Genomic DNA, 13,490 nt, shown 5'->3' with positions numbered 1-13,490 from the left:
CCACTCCTCCTCTACCTCTCCCTCTGCCTCCCCCTCGGCCATCTCTTCCTCTGCCTCCCCCTCCAGCTTCTATCACTCCTCTCTCTGCATCTAGCTCTCCGTTACTTGCACCACTGTGTCTCCTTCTGCTTCGGTCTCGTCTAGGACCCTGCCCTGCTCCATCGTTCCCTCTTGCAGCCACACCTGCACGGTCAGCACTCTCTCTGCTGTTGGAGCCTGCCCTTCCATTGGAATTCTCATCTTTTCCATCAATGTTATCTGTAGGAAAAGGCAACATTATGTTAGTGAGACAATGACAAAATTGAAGGGGAAGCGAGTCTGATAACTTTGTTTACCTTCCACCAGCTATTTGCTTTTACCTTCTTTATGGTCAGGTCTAGTAGTCCATGTTAAGAGCCCTGACTTTAATAAACGTAAGTCCATGTCTTTAAAGATGGTTGACTTTGAAGGACGCTCACACTGGCATTCTCTGAGTGAAGAAGGACAGACTCAACATTTATACATGCAAAACAAAACACATTTTTGACCCGAAGCGTGGCCTACATCTGCCCTACATCTTCGCTCAAAGTTTGTTGTACGGCCAGTCTGGCTTTGTCTGTGACAAAGCGCGGCCCAAACAAAGCGTCCCGAAATGGTCTACATCTGGCCTACATCTTGGCAAAAAGCGATCAAAGTTTGTTCCATGCCCAGGGTCACATTGGCCAGGTCCCCCCAGCAAACACTTTTGGAAACAACAACTACGAGAATAAAACGTCTGATATGTTGCATTACATTCTTAGTCATGATTGGATATCTAAATATTTCCTTCTCATTTAACCTACTGTGACAATCATCAGTTCTTACAAACAAGGTTAACGGGGCAAGAGATTCATTGCTGTAGCCAAACAGCATTACTCAGTTCAGGGAATGAGCCCATAGTCCATTCAGGCAGTTAAGTTGTATAATTTTATTTTTTGAGGTTAGGTTTAGGCATAACAATACAAGGTAAAGTTGAAAATAATCCAAAAGTAGCTCCCACATCTCTAATGTCAATTCAGCTAAAAACTGGCAATCAATGCTGTATAAAAGCTGGATCTCAGACACAGTTATTTATTTCATTATCATTTTAAATAGAAAGGTGTACAAATGTTCATACTTTTGCATCTAGGTGAGGTTTTGCACTGCAGCAGATGCCAAAGAACAACAAAATCGAAGTGATATGATATTGACTCAACCATTATACGGGCATGTGCGCCACCTGCTGGACCCCACACGTAAATGCAAGCGAATAGGTTTCATTTCACCAGAAATGGATAGTAGCCTAAATGATACAGCAATATTATCATGTCACCAGCTAAGTACAAGCAGCAATTATTTGTTTGGTTAGCCAAAGTATATATATATAAAAAATAAAATAAAAACATTGTCTGGTGTATAATACAGATGAGACCCAGAGTAAAGAGTCTCTTGAGGTTAACACTATACCTAAACCAGTTTCAGTGGTTGTCCTAAGATATCTGCACCATCAATTCCTGGCAATGCTTTGTTGCACCTACTGCACATTACATTGTTGTAATTGTACACTGACTGAAATATATATAGCCTAGTATAGTAGTCTATATACTAGACAGCTTTCTATTTTTCTAGCCACAGTGTTTTTCATTGCTCTCAGTTGCTATCAGTTCTTAATAAAACAACCAAACTGTACCATGTAAACGGCCTAATAGGCTAATAATAATAATAATAGCTTAATAATAATAATAACAACAACAACAATAACTCACCTTATCTAACGAGGAGCCTTAAAAATACTTCTATATTTGCCAATCACAGGAAAAACGAATAACACCTTCATGAGATTTCTATAAATTACTCGAGAGCGGCTCATAGGCAACTCACTCTCAGTTTAAGTTATCAGCCTTTGGTACAGCCTAGGCAGCCTTTTCAAAATGATGATTGGAAACCGAAACCGGGGTTTATATATCCTGCATATGAGTCAGTCTATCAGCTGTGCACATAGCCTACGCCTACTTTTTATTAGTTTCGTTTTACTTAGTTACTACTCTATAGAAACTTAAAGTGCAGTTCCAGGAAATCATCATGCATGCACCCGACTAGGATGGAAAGCTAAAGAAAAGTGGACCGGTGTGCGTAATGCGTAAAATGCGCATTGAACAAAGTAGCCCAGGGCGAAGGCTTTATGAAAATCATTTCTCACACAAACATATCTACTCTAAAATGTGACACCACACCAAAACCAATTCCTATGCTTCTCTTCAGACAACACGATAAAATAAGAAAATAAAATAGCCTATTATCTGAATGGCAGGAGATGAGTAGACCTACCTAAGACAAGCCTACATCTCTCGAATGTAAATAATTCATTCATATTATATTTTTATTTCAAATCCTAATAAATGGTCACTGAACTTCATCTCATTCAACTACAACTGCAACGTCATCGTGTGGGTGTCCGTCGCTCGCTGGTCCAAAAATAGCAGATCTACCAAATGTAAACTATAGGTGCGCGACGCGTGATTCTTGTATAGATCTGATATTTTCGGTCAGCTACACCGTCGTACTACGGTGTATATAACCCCCAGGCCAGTCACCACCCTTAGAAAAGCCTGGTTTCCCGCCTACTGTATCCGGTAATTTGTACGCACACATACATGCAGAAATATAGAACATTTCCGTATCCGCTTTACACCGGATCTACAAACAGCAAAGCAAACTAATCCCAGTCTGCGGTCTCACTTGCCGGGTCAGCGGCTGACTGGTGTGCTCTTTGCTGATGAAGACAGGCAGTTAGTATGTCAACATGTAAACATGTAGCCAGTTAGCCAAGCTACCTATCGGATCGCGAAGAGCTGTACGTTGCGAATCATTAGCTTAAATTGGCAACATTTCGCCATGACACTGGACTTAAATACTCGGTTTCTGGAGGAGTAACGTAGCGAGCTAGCCATGGATCACAGGACGGTCGTCTGTCATGTTTCACGGCTAGCAGCGAGCTAACGTTAGATTGTAAATAGCTCTGGTTAGCTACCACGTAGCTATAAGGATCCCTCCCCTAACGTTACAACCAGGCCGTGTGTGTGTATGTGAGGATGGCCTTGTTGTAGGTAGCTTGCTTTCAATGGGCACCCACTCTACTAAAACAGGCTAAATCAAAACATTAGCCAAAACAAAGAACGATGGCAGTTGCAGCTAACGTCAGCTAAGGTAGGGAACGCAAAACATGAAGAAATCCAGAAGTGTGGGTGCCTCGTCGCCGTTGAATGGAAAACAGGGTAAGTGACAGCCTGACAGCTGGCTAGCAAGAATGTCACTAAGGATTTGTGGTGGCATTAGTGTTTTTGCATCTTCAGACTCAGAGTCTGAAGACTAGTTGAATAGCATAGCAGAGCCCTGACTTCAATTCCATCCGGCTAACAGTCATAATGCCAGATGTTTAGTAACTCATCTCTTATTATCCTGGCCTATATGATCACGTTAACACTTTACCAGACTTAGTTGTAACATTGGTGAATCAATAAGGGGCTAATTATTGTGTCCTATTATTTTGTGATGTCTCTATAGGGGTGTCGGACTGGAACTCGAGGCGGAAGAGGAAAGTTGCAGACATCACCCAGGCCCTGAGTGTGTGTCCAGTGGATGTTGCAGCGCTGAGGAGGATGGCGATCAGCGAGGGAGGACTGCTGACTGATGAGATTCGCTGTCAAGTCTGGCCCCGGCTTCTCAATGTGCCCCCAAACATTTTGGAACAGGAACCAGGTACCTGGCTGCACCCACAGTACAACAATGTAATAAACGCCACAATTACACACACACATACTGTACCTGCACCTTGATTGAAACAGTTTTATTGTGTGCAGTCTCTGACAGCAATGTCAGCACACAATCTGATTAGCATACACAGATAATACACATAGGAGTAGCCCAGGATTGGCACATGTATTTCATGTATTACATAACGCAGATGAAAATAAAAGCCTGGGTACGCTACATAATACACAGCCACATAGAACACACCCATGCCCTCCCGGTGAGGTGAGTCATCGCGGCGGCATTCTAATATGTGGTGTATGTTCTCTTGGGGTCAACAACCCTTGTCATCTAGTTTCATATTCATTTGAAAGTTCTGCCAGAAAAAAAACGTGTGTTTTGTCAAATATCTCTCCACCTTTTTTGTCACAGCAATTAAAGTGGGTGAGTAGTCAGGCAGCTCTACAAATTAAGAGTACCGCCGCGATGACTAGAGCAGTGTATATGTAATACATGAAGTCTGTGTAATATCACAGCCATTGTTGGGCCAGCATACTAGCCCTAGAATGAATGAAACTATTGTTTTCCTATGGTCAGACATGCACTCCTTCTTTCCAGCATGCTTTGCATTTCTCTGATGTTTTTTGTCTATTATAAAATGTGTCTGTGTGTGTGTGTGTATATAGATAGATAGATAGATAGATAGATAGATAGATAGATAGATCATATTGCCTCCTGTTTGGCATAAAAGCTCATCCCTAGCCTAGAGTATAAAGCACTCCAGTCCCCAGGCACTTCACAGTCTGCCCAGGTACAGGTACTGTATATGTGAAATGCCTGCTTCTGTAGCAACACTTCTCAGAGTGTGATCACCACAATAGACTGAAAATAAATAGACTTCACAAATACTCCAACACACCTTGTTGATTGATCGGAATCACAAACACGTGCTTGTCTGGTATGAGGTATGTGTACAAGGAAAGCATCTGCCTTGGCACATAATGGTGCAGTAACTGTCAACCTAACAAAGTCAGTAAACACTTATGTAAGACTTCCAACAGCACACAAGGACAAATGGGACTCCAATTATTAGTGCAGTGAATAGATAGACATTAACATCGTATACATACTGAGGCTCTGTCTCATTTACAAGGACATTTAACATTCCTAGTTAGGTATGGTTTTATTAAATCTATCCGTTAAGCCTGGCTTTTTACAGTAGGAAGCATAGGAGTTAGGTTCCTTAATTTGGGGATATTTCAAGGAAATATCAAGTGGCACAGGTGGCTTCCTTGGTTGCACAAGATATCCCATAATGCCATGCGGTAACTAATAAGGCTAAAATAGGGCTAAAAATAGCCCATCTACAGTACGAGTTTATCAGCTATTTTTGGTACCTGACACACTAAGTACAGGCTTAAGTGTATGATGGTTTGTTTGTATTGATGTTGTGATTTACTCTCTAGACAAAGTGGAGCGAGAAAACAACAAGGATTACAACCAGGTCCTGCTGGATGTCCAACGCTCACTACGAAGGTTCCCAAAGGGTGAGTAGAAATCCTCCAGTTCTTATCTCACTGATGTCAATAGTGTCTCTGAATGAGGCCGTGGATGTGTGTGGAGGTAGTATAAGGTCAGTGGTTTTGTGGGTAAGGAAAACACTAAGCACTGGGTGACTCCATGTTTGAGTACAGTATTACTGTAGAAAGAATCCTTTTCCGCGACGGGTCCGCGTCAATATGCCGACGGGTCGGTATCCTAACCCTAACCTCAGTCAAACAAACGCTGGTGTGTAGCTAACCTGCCGACGCTGGTGAGTAGCTAACCTGCCGACGGTCATCCTACTCGGACCAACAGACCTGCGAAACAATGCGTTCTTCCTAGATGGAAGAGGGCATAATCACTGGTTGTACCATCTCAGTGATGGGGGGCCTTTTCCACCAAAAGAACCTTGGTTCCAGAACCAGTGCCGGTTGAACTTTCTTGGAACCTTGGTCCGTTCTTGCAAACCGGCTTGCGTTTCCACAAGATTGAACCATGATTGAACCAGAGGAACTAAGGATTTTGTGGTTCCCGTTCGAAACCAACTTTTACGGTTCGGAACCAACTCCGGTTCTCGGTGGAAAAGCACACCTGGTTCATCCCATAGGCGGGAGAAAGAACCAGAACCGGTTCTTTGCCGGTGGAAAAGGCCCCTCAGTGACCCTCTTCACAGCTAGCAATGAATATGCTGGTCATGGCAGCTGGAACAGAATGCAGAGGCACCCTCAGCAAGTCTGGAGTAAGGCAACCTCCCATCAGAGCCTTCATGGATGACCTCACAGTGACAGGCTCATGTCGTGGGCACGCATGAGTTTCAAACCTGCAAAGTCCAGGTCCTTGGTTCTAAAGAAGGGGAAGGTCACAGATAGGGCTGTCACGATTATGACATTTTACGTGACAATCAATTGTCACTCAAATAATTGCGATTAACGATTTAATAGTGTTTTCGTCGTTGACAATTACATTTCTGTTTGGCTAGTAGGCTTTGAAGTTGCACACGGCAGATATGACTCATGAGTTAAATATACAAAGAAATGACATACGTGACAACTTTATACTTGAAAAAGAACATTGATAGTGGAAATAGCCGATCTACAAGCTCACAACTTGTGAGCTTGTAGATCTGCTATTTCTGCTATTTTTGAAAATGTTTCAACATAATGAAAATAGTTCAACAGTTCAACATGTACACGATTATGATGATTAAGACAAAATAATTGCGATTATGTCAAATAATTTGGATTAGATGATTATGTAGTAATTGTGACAGGCCTAGTCACAGACTAATTCCGCTTCAGGCTGTGAGAACAACAGATCCCGTCAGTCACTGAGAAGCCGGTGAAGAGCCTTGGGAAGGTATTCAACTGCAGTCTGAATGACAAGAGATTCCATAAAGGCAACCAGTGCTGACCTGGAGGGCTGGTTGAGAACAGTGGACAGGTCTGGTGGAGGTGGGCAGTCCAGTATCTGTCAGTCACTCCCTGAGCAAGGCCTATGGCACACTGGGCATAACAGGTCCCAACCGAGGAAGAGAGCCATAGGCAACAACGTGGAGGCAGCAGAATAAATCAGATGGCTCTGGTTGAAGAGGGGAGAGCAGTGGGGACAGTAGCATGCCACTTGGACACAGGCAGGGGTCTGATCATCCTTAGTCTGGTTGCCTGGAGGAGGGTGTCTGTTGCAAGAGCTGAAACACCCAGTGACTCCTTGACTAGCATGTACCTGATGTTTAGAACATTAGCATCAAATGCAGGTGTGTACATGAATGTGCCGCAATTGTGTTGGATATAGTTATTTGGTTATTTATCTCAGTGGTGGTCCCCAAATTATTTTGAGGGGTCCCCAGATGATTAACTTACTGTAATGTGAAACATTGTTTTCTCATTCGACAGTAAACAAACCGCGTAAAGTTTAAGTATAGAGGGTATCTGCACATTTCTAAAGTGACAATTTAAGGACTTTTTAATACCTCTAAGATGACAAAAAAAAATAAACATTGGCCAAACTGTCAAATATTAGAGGCAGAAATTGTGAAAATAGCTGATCTAAATGCTCACAACGCCTCGCAACGCGAGGCGTTGTGAGGATGTAGATCTGCTATTTTCACATTAGAACCGTGTTATACAAAATGTAATGCCTCAACTCTTAGTGCTCGTCAGGGTGGGGGGGGGGTCCCCTGTTAAATATGGTTATTTTGGGGGTTGCGGCCTGAAAAGGTTGAGAACCACTGATTTATCTAACACCTCTGTGGTGTAATATTATGTTCCTAATGGACCATTAAAGAATCAATCAATCACATGGCCAGGTATGCCAGATGAGCAGAGGGAAGGTCTTCAAGAGGAGCTGATCGACATCATCCTCAGAGTTCTGGTGCGGAACCCCCAGCTCTACTACTACCAAGGATACCATGACATCGTGGTCACCTTTCTACTGGTCCTGGGAGAGCGTCTAGCCACTGCGCTGGTAGAGAAACTGTCCACACATCACCTCAGGTACCCTGTAGACCTTTAGCCACAGGCCACTGTTCTAAAAAAAAGCATGTTACTGAAATGAACCCACATTTAAAGACTTTAAAGTGTGTAAGTAAATTAAATTAAAAATAACCTTTTTTTAATATAGCGACAATGTCTAATCTACAAGCTCACAATGATGAAAACATAAGATTAACTCTGTCTTTCTGTATTTGACAGGGACTTCATGGACCCCACCATGGACAACACTAAACACATCCTCAACTATCTGATGCCCATCATAGAGAGAGTTAACCCGGAGGTGCATGACTTCATGCAGCAGTAAGTTTCACTCTGCTCTTTCAACGGGCATTTGTTATATGTTCTGCAGCTTAGAGCAGAGCAGCTAACGTCCGTCCTGCTTTTATCACAGCATTCTCAGGCTGGGGAGCCCCCAATTTGATATGGTCACTTTCAGGTGCACACGTAAATCTGGAGATATTGTACGAAACACTTTTACTTACCCTATAGGCACTATATTTTGTCATACCACAAATGGCAAAAAAAAAAAAAAAAAAAGTGAAACCTCAAAATAGGGTCATCAGGGTTTATATGATTAACTTCAACAAAAGGGTAGAGAACCTACCGTATACATACAGTATACTGTATAACAGAGGTGGGCAGCATGTCTTTAATCATATGCTGGTTACTGACCATGTAACCTCTGTGGCATGTTTTGCAGGGCAGAGGTGGGCACTATATTTGCCCTCAGCTGGTTGATCACCTGGTTTGGCCACGTTCTGTCAGATTTCCGACATGTTGTGCGGTTGTATGACTTTTTCCTCGCCTGCCACCCACTGATGCCCATCTACTTTGCTGCTGTGGTGAGTTATTCCATCCTACTGCTTCTCAATTGAATTGTCCACTTTCAAGACTAGAGGCTTTTGATACAGCTTTTCTCAGGCTCTAGAATTAAAAATTATTATGGTCTTAATGTTCTGAAGTCTGAGTCTGTGTGTGATGCCCTCTCCTTTCACCCAATGTCTCCACCTAGTGGGGGCTGTTTTTTTTTTGTCTAAGCCTTTGGAATTAGAGTTTCGTAAAAGTAATAATGTAATAATAATGATGAAAACCATTTGAAAAGGAGGTGTCCTTGGACCAGAGAACTTTTATATATTTGGCCATTCTAATTAATTAAGTTGATTTTAAACGGATAACATTTTGATTTATTTTGTCATATGGGCCAAACATGATCCTGAAAAGTTGCACACAAACCATTGGAATGATCTGTGTGTGTGTGTGTGTGTGTGTGTGTGTGTGTGTGTGTGTGTGTGTGTGTGTGTGTGTGTGTGTGTGTGTGTGTGTGTGTGTGTGTGTGTGTGTGTGTGTGTGTGTGTGTGTGTGTGTGTGTGTGTGTGTGTGTGTGTGTGTGTGTGTGTGTGTGTGTGTGTGTGTGTGTAACGCGTATTTGCGGCCCAGATCGTGCTGTACAGAGAAGAGGAGGTGCTGGAGTGTGAATGCGACATGGCCATGGTCCACCACCTGTTGTCCCAGATTCCTCAGGACCTGCCATATGAGACACTCATCAGCCGCGCAGGAGACCTCTTCGTCCAGTTCCCACCCTCTGAACTGGCGAGAGAGGCCGCCACACAGGAGAGGTAATGGCTAAATATCAGGTTTAGTACATGTGTATGTACCTGGTTCAAATCAATACTGAACCATAAAATGCAAAGTTCAGATGGTGTATGTAGGGCTGTCACAATTATTACATAATCGTCTAATTGCAATTATTTGACATAATCGCGATGATTTTTCATAATCGTCATAATCATTTCCATGTTGAAAAATGTTCATATATAAAACATTTAAAAAAGTGGAAATAGCAGATCTATAAGCATCGCATCACGACACGTTATGTTGTTATGTTATTAAGTTGTCAAATATGTCAGTAATGTCTTTGTATATTTAGGTTATGTGTCATATCTACCATGTGCAACTTAAAAGTTTCAGTTTCAGTTTAGGCATTTAGCAGACGCTTTTAATCCAAAGCGACTTAACAATAAGCAGGAGCGACTTACAATAAGCAAAAGCCTAATAGCCAAACAGAAATGTAATTGTCAACGAGAAAAACACAATTAAATCGTTAATCGCAATTATTTGACTGTCAATTAATCGTCATGTAAAATGTCATAATCGTGACAGCCCTAGGTGTATGTTAGTTCAGATATATGCAGTGTTGTACCTTCTCCTAGTGCGGCGTATGCAGGCCTCCAGGAAGCCTTTCATATTTTCAGTTTTACAGCCTCCCCCTCAGCAGATCGGTCCAAAATCATATGGTTTGTTACGTCATGATTGCAAACAGGGTCTCATTCATTTGGGTCATTCAATGCTTTGCCTGTACAGCAACCACATTGTTGTTGTGGCCATAGAAACATTACATAACTCTATGGCTGTAACTCCAGATGAATGCTTTTATTGAAAGAGTTGTAGAACTATTCAGTGCAAAGACTGCAGGATATCCTCACATGATCAATCGCAGATTTTAAGGACAATGGCTGAAATAACCCTTTACAAATTCAAATTTTATAAATTAGGCATTTAGCAGATGCTCCTAATCCAGAGCGATTTACAATAAGAAAGAACAGCACAAGATAATAAATCAAATGCATAGAAATAACAATCTAGGATCATAGGCGCACAAGTAGGCCACATTTGGCCACGAGTGTACGAGGCGCAAGTTGGCACTTCGACAGACTGTAGTCTAGTTAGAAATGTGCTTGGTTACTTTTCTACCAAGTATAACTGGTGTCACAGTAAAATGGCACCCCAACAACACAAGTATTGTAGCTCTATTATTTATTCCTGAGAGATACTGTAGCTCTTCTTGGTAGTGGAGTGGGTGTAGACTAGAGAACTAGAACAGTGATGGGAACATGTTCTCCAGCGGTTGTCAGCGGCTTATATCATCTTAGCCAGCATACAGCCCGCTTAGTTTTAATCTACTCCTCCACAAAAGTCAGACTACTGTGTTCGTCTCTCCCCTTGAGCTCATTCTTTTAAGCAAACATGTAGTAAAATATTTTTACCTGAGTCTGAACCAACCATATTGCACCATACAACACCATTACCCTCCACCTGCGCACCCTCCTTGTGTTTCAGTGTCAACTCATCATTCTGGTTTGTCCTGTCTGTCTGCCCTGTTTCTCTCTCTCTCTCTCTCTTCCCCTCCTGTCCTCTCGTCAGCACGGCGGCCTCCACCTTTAAGGACTTTGACCTTGCGTCCACCCAGCAGCGACCGGACTCGGTTCTCCGCCGGCGCCGGCGGCAGAAACAGGCTGCGCTGGAGAACTCGGGGGCCTCTGGGCCCATAGTGGCGGTGGCCCAGCCTTCGGCAGCCAGGCGCTTCGTCCGACTGGCGGTCATGGGTATAACGGTGGCTTTGGGGGCGGCAGCTATCGCTGTGGTCAACACGGCACTGGAGTGGGCTCCCAAACTGGACCTGTTTCCTTGATCTGGTTCCTCTCTCTCTTGACCCCTTCCTGCACTCCTACTTAGCGGAGAGCCTGACCCTTAGAGTCTGACCTCGGTGGGTCAACACAGCTGCTCTGGAGCAGGCACACTTAAGGGGGAACCCTTTCACTTACTATGCTATCTGGAAGTGTCTACGGATCCTTCCTCGGATACCTATAAGGTCCCTGCTTAGTGCGCTTGTTATGACAGTTCTTTCCTAGGAGTCTCACCTCTCCTGCCAGAGGGAAGAATCCATCCCCTAATTGTCTGAGGACTGCAAAAACTATTGATTTAAAATGGTCAAAGATAATTTATATTTGTAAATAGATTTTTGTCTGATATTGATTTAATAAACGGTAAGCTCACAGAGATTTAGGCTGTTAAGGCGAAAGCTTGGTGGTTGCACTTAACTTGAAACTGCTGCCAATGAAGTGAAAGAGTGTGTACTGTATGTATGAGTGGTGAGTGATTGGCCATGTGTGCACGCGTGTTCCTAATCCTAACCAGTTTGTTTTCTCTTTGATACCTAGACTGAGACCAAACCGAGGGTCCTCTGAATCCTCTCTGTATTTTGTTTAGATGTTCATTTCATAATTTTATATAGGTATGTTAGTACAGTTCAGAGTCATGATGCACAGGCAGTTTTCAGAGGCTGTGTTGATGGGTTATTTAGGTTGTGTTTATCCCATGATAATCACATTACAGTGTGTCCTTAATGAAATCCAGGAACATCAACACTGTTGCTCGTCTTGTCTACCCATTCTGGGTCCCCAGCCATAGTTAATTGTATAGGCCTTGGTTTAATATACTGTAGCTGTACTGTATTTCTCACACACCAGCTTGTAAAGCCACATTTACTTATAATGCTTTTACAATATATATACAGGTCTGAACACATGTTCTGTAGGATGCCTCTGAATTCAAACACTGCAAGGTTATAAAATGGAGAACAACACATGTATTCATCATAAATTGACCATGGAAACTATTATTCCAGCGTTTGTTCCAGCAGCACTGCCTTGGAAAATGTGCCCGAGTCTCATGGCCCCAATTAACTACGGTAACTGTTGCCTGATGTTGAGTTGATATTGGCTTACTCAGAGAACCATCAGGATCAGGCCAGGGCAAGTTATAATTTAATTGAATGTTTATTTTTTTGCGAATCTGCCACCCTCGCAATACTTTCTGCAGGCTGTGGCGAGGGTGGCAGATTTGCAAACAAAATAAACATTGAGCAAATTAACTCTTTCGCAGTCCCACTCATGTCTGAAAGCTATTTATTTTCAAGCGTAGTGTAAAGTTAAAGACTAATTAGAAATGATTATTTATGTTTAAGTAAAACTGAAAACTGGATGATTTTAATGTTCCAAGCTTTTCTAATTCAATTTAAAGATGTACTTGTATACATTTCAATGGCATTGTGCCCAAGGTCTGGAAACGTTTTCACCTGGCTTACTCTTATAGAAAGAATTACTGTTTTGTAGAGCAGTTCTTACTCGGATGTGTGTAATGGACTAATGGTAGGCTCTTTGAACAGCAGCCATATTGGATATAAATCTGGCCTCTTCCTTATTCCCTTCGCAGGTGTTACTAATTATACTAAAATGAAGTCTGTTCCATTCTAGTCAAACAGAGTGAGGGTGGTGCTACTGTGCGTGTTGGCTCACTAGAAAGACTACTACTGCTGCAGCAGTGGGTCTCAAAAGTGGGGTCCATGGTTCACTGAGAGGGTTCCAAATAGCCCCTAACGAGTATGTATTACTCAAGTGTACAAATGGAACCAAATGGACCCGTAATTCATTATAATCATTGATGACACCTGAAGGAAGTAAGGATGAGGCCCAATCTCTTTCCAATATGGCTGCTGTGCATTGTCGGTCTATTATGGGCTTTTCTGGTCCACACAGAGTTCACTCAATCATGATCGCCTGCTCTCTCACCTGCATTGCGGGGTGCAAGAAACAGTGCTCACTGAAATTCTGAAAGATCTTGAAATTAATTGTCGTTTGCTATGTCATTGTTTGATGAGTTGAATACCTCATTTGCATATCCTAATATAGGTGGTATTCGTGCTAAAGCGCTTAGCCAGGGTTCTGTGAGATCTAGTTATTCATGGAAATCGGGGCGACTTGCAACTTAGTGTAGAACGCTATGATGTGCCTGAGAGTACAATCGTATAGCAGTGTTATATTGATATTGACATTATACAGTATACCTGCACTCGGTGGTTGTCTGTCTTTT

General features: G+C 42.6%; 1 protein-coding gene and 1 long non-coding RNA gene across 2 annotated transcripts; one reads left to right on the top strand and one right to left on the bottom strand.

The window, feature by feature from the left end:
• Window positions 1-83: 83 nt before the first annotated feature.
• LOC308287381 lies at window positions 84-1,882 on the bottom strand. The gene is made up of 3 exons (XR_013962130.1): window positions 1,764-1,882; window positions 360-469; window positions 84-258 (listed from the first exon to the last, which is right to left on the bottom strand). It is a non-coding gene; the product is annotated as an uncharacterized lncRNA (long non-coding RNA).
• An 874-nt stretch (window positions 1,883-2,756) lies between these two features.
• Window positions 2,757-12,368, top strand: tbc1d20 (TBC1 domain family, member 20). Its single transcript, XM_080727278.1, has 8 exons — window positions 2,757-3,272; window positions 3,562-3,756; window positions 5,214-5,294; window positions 7,595-7,781; window positions 7,980-8,081; window positions 8,482-8,623; window positions 9,219-9,397; window positions 10,983-12,368. The coding sequence occupies exons 1-8, from the start codon at window positions 3,221-3,223 to the stop codon at window positions 11,248-11,250; spliced, it is 1,206 nt and encodes a 401-aa protein (XP_080583404.1). The 5' UTR covers window positions 2,757-3,220; the 3' UTR covers window positions 11,251-12,368.
• The last annotated feature ends 1,122 nt before the right edge of the window (window positions 12,369-13,490 follow it).

This window comes from Nannobrachium achirus, assembly GCF_963921795.1.
Source record: "Nannobrachium achirus genome assembly, chromosome: 6".
Taxonomy (NCBI): domain Eukaryota; kingdom Metazoa; phylum Chordata; class Actinopteri; order Myctophiformes; family Myctophidae; genus Nannobrachium; species Nannobrachium achirus.
Note: the sequence above shows the minus strand (reverse complement) of the source record. Positions and strands in the feature narration are given on the sequence as shown.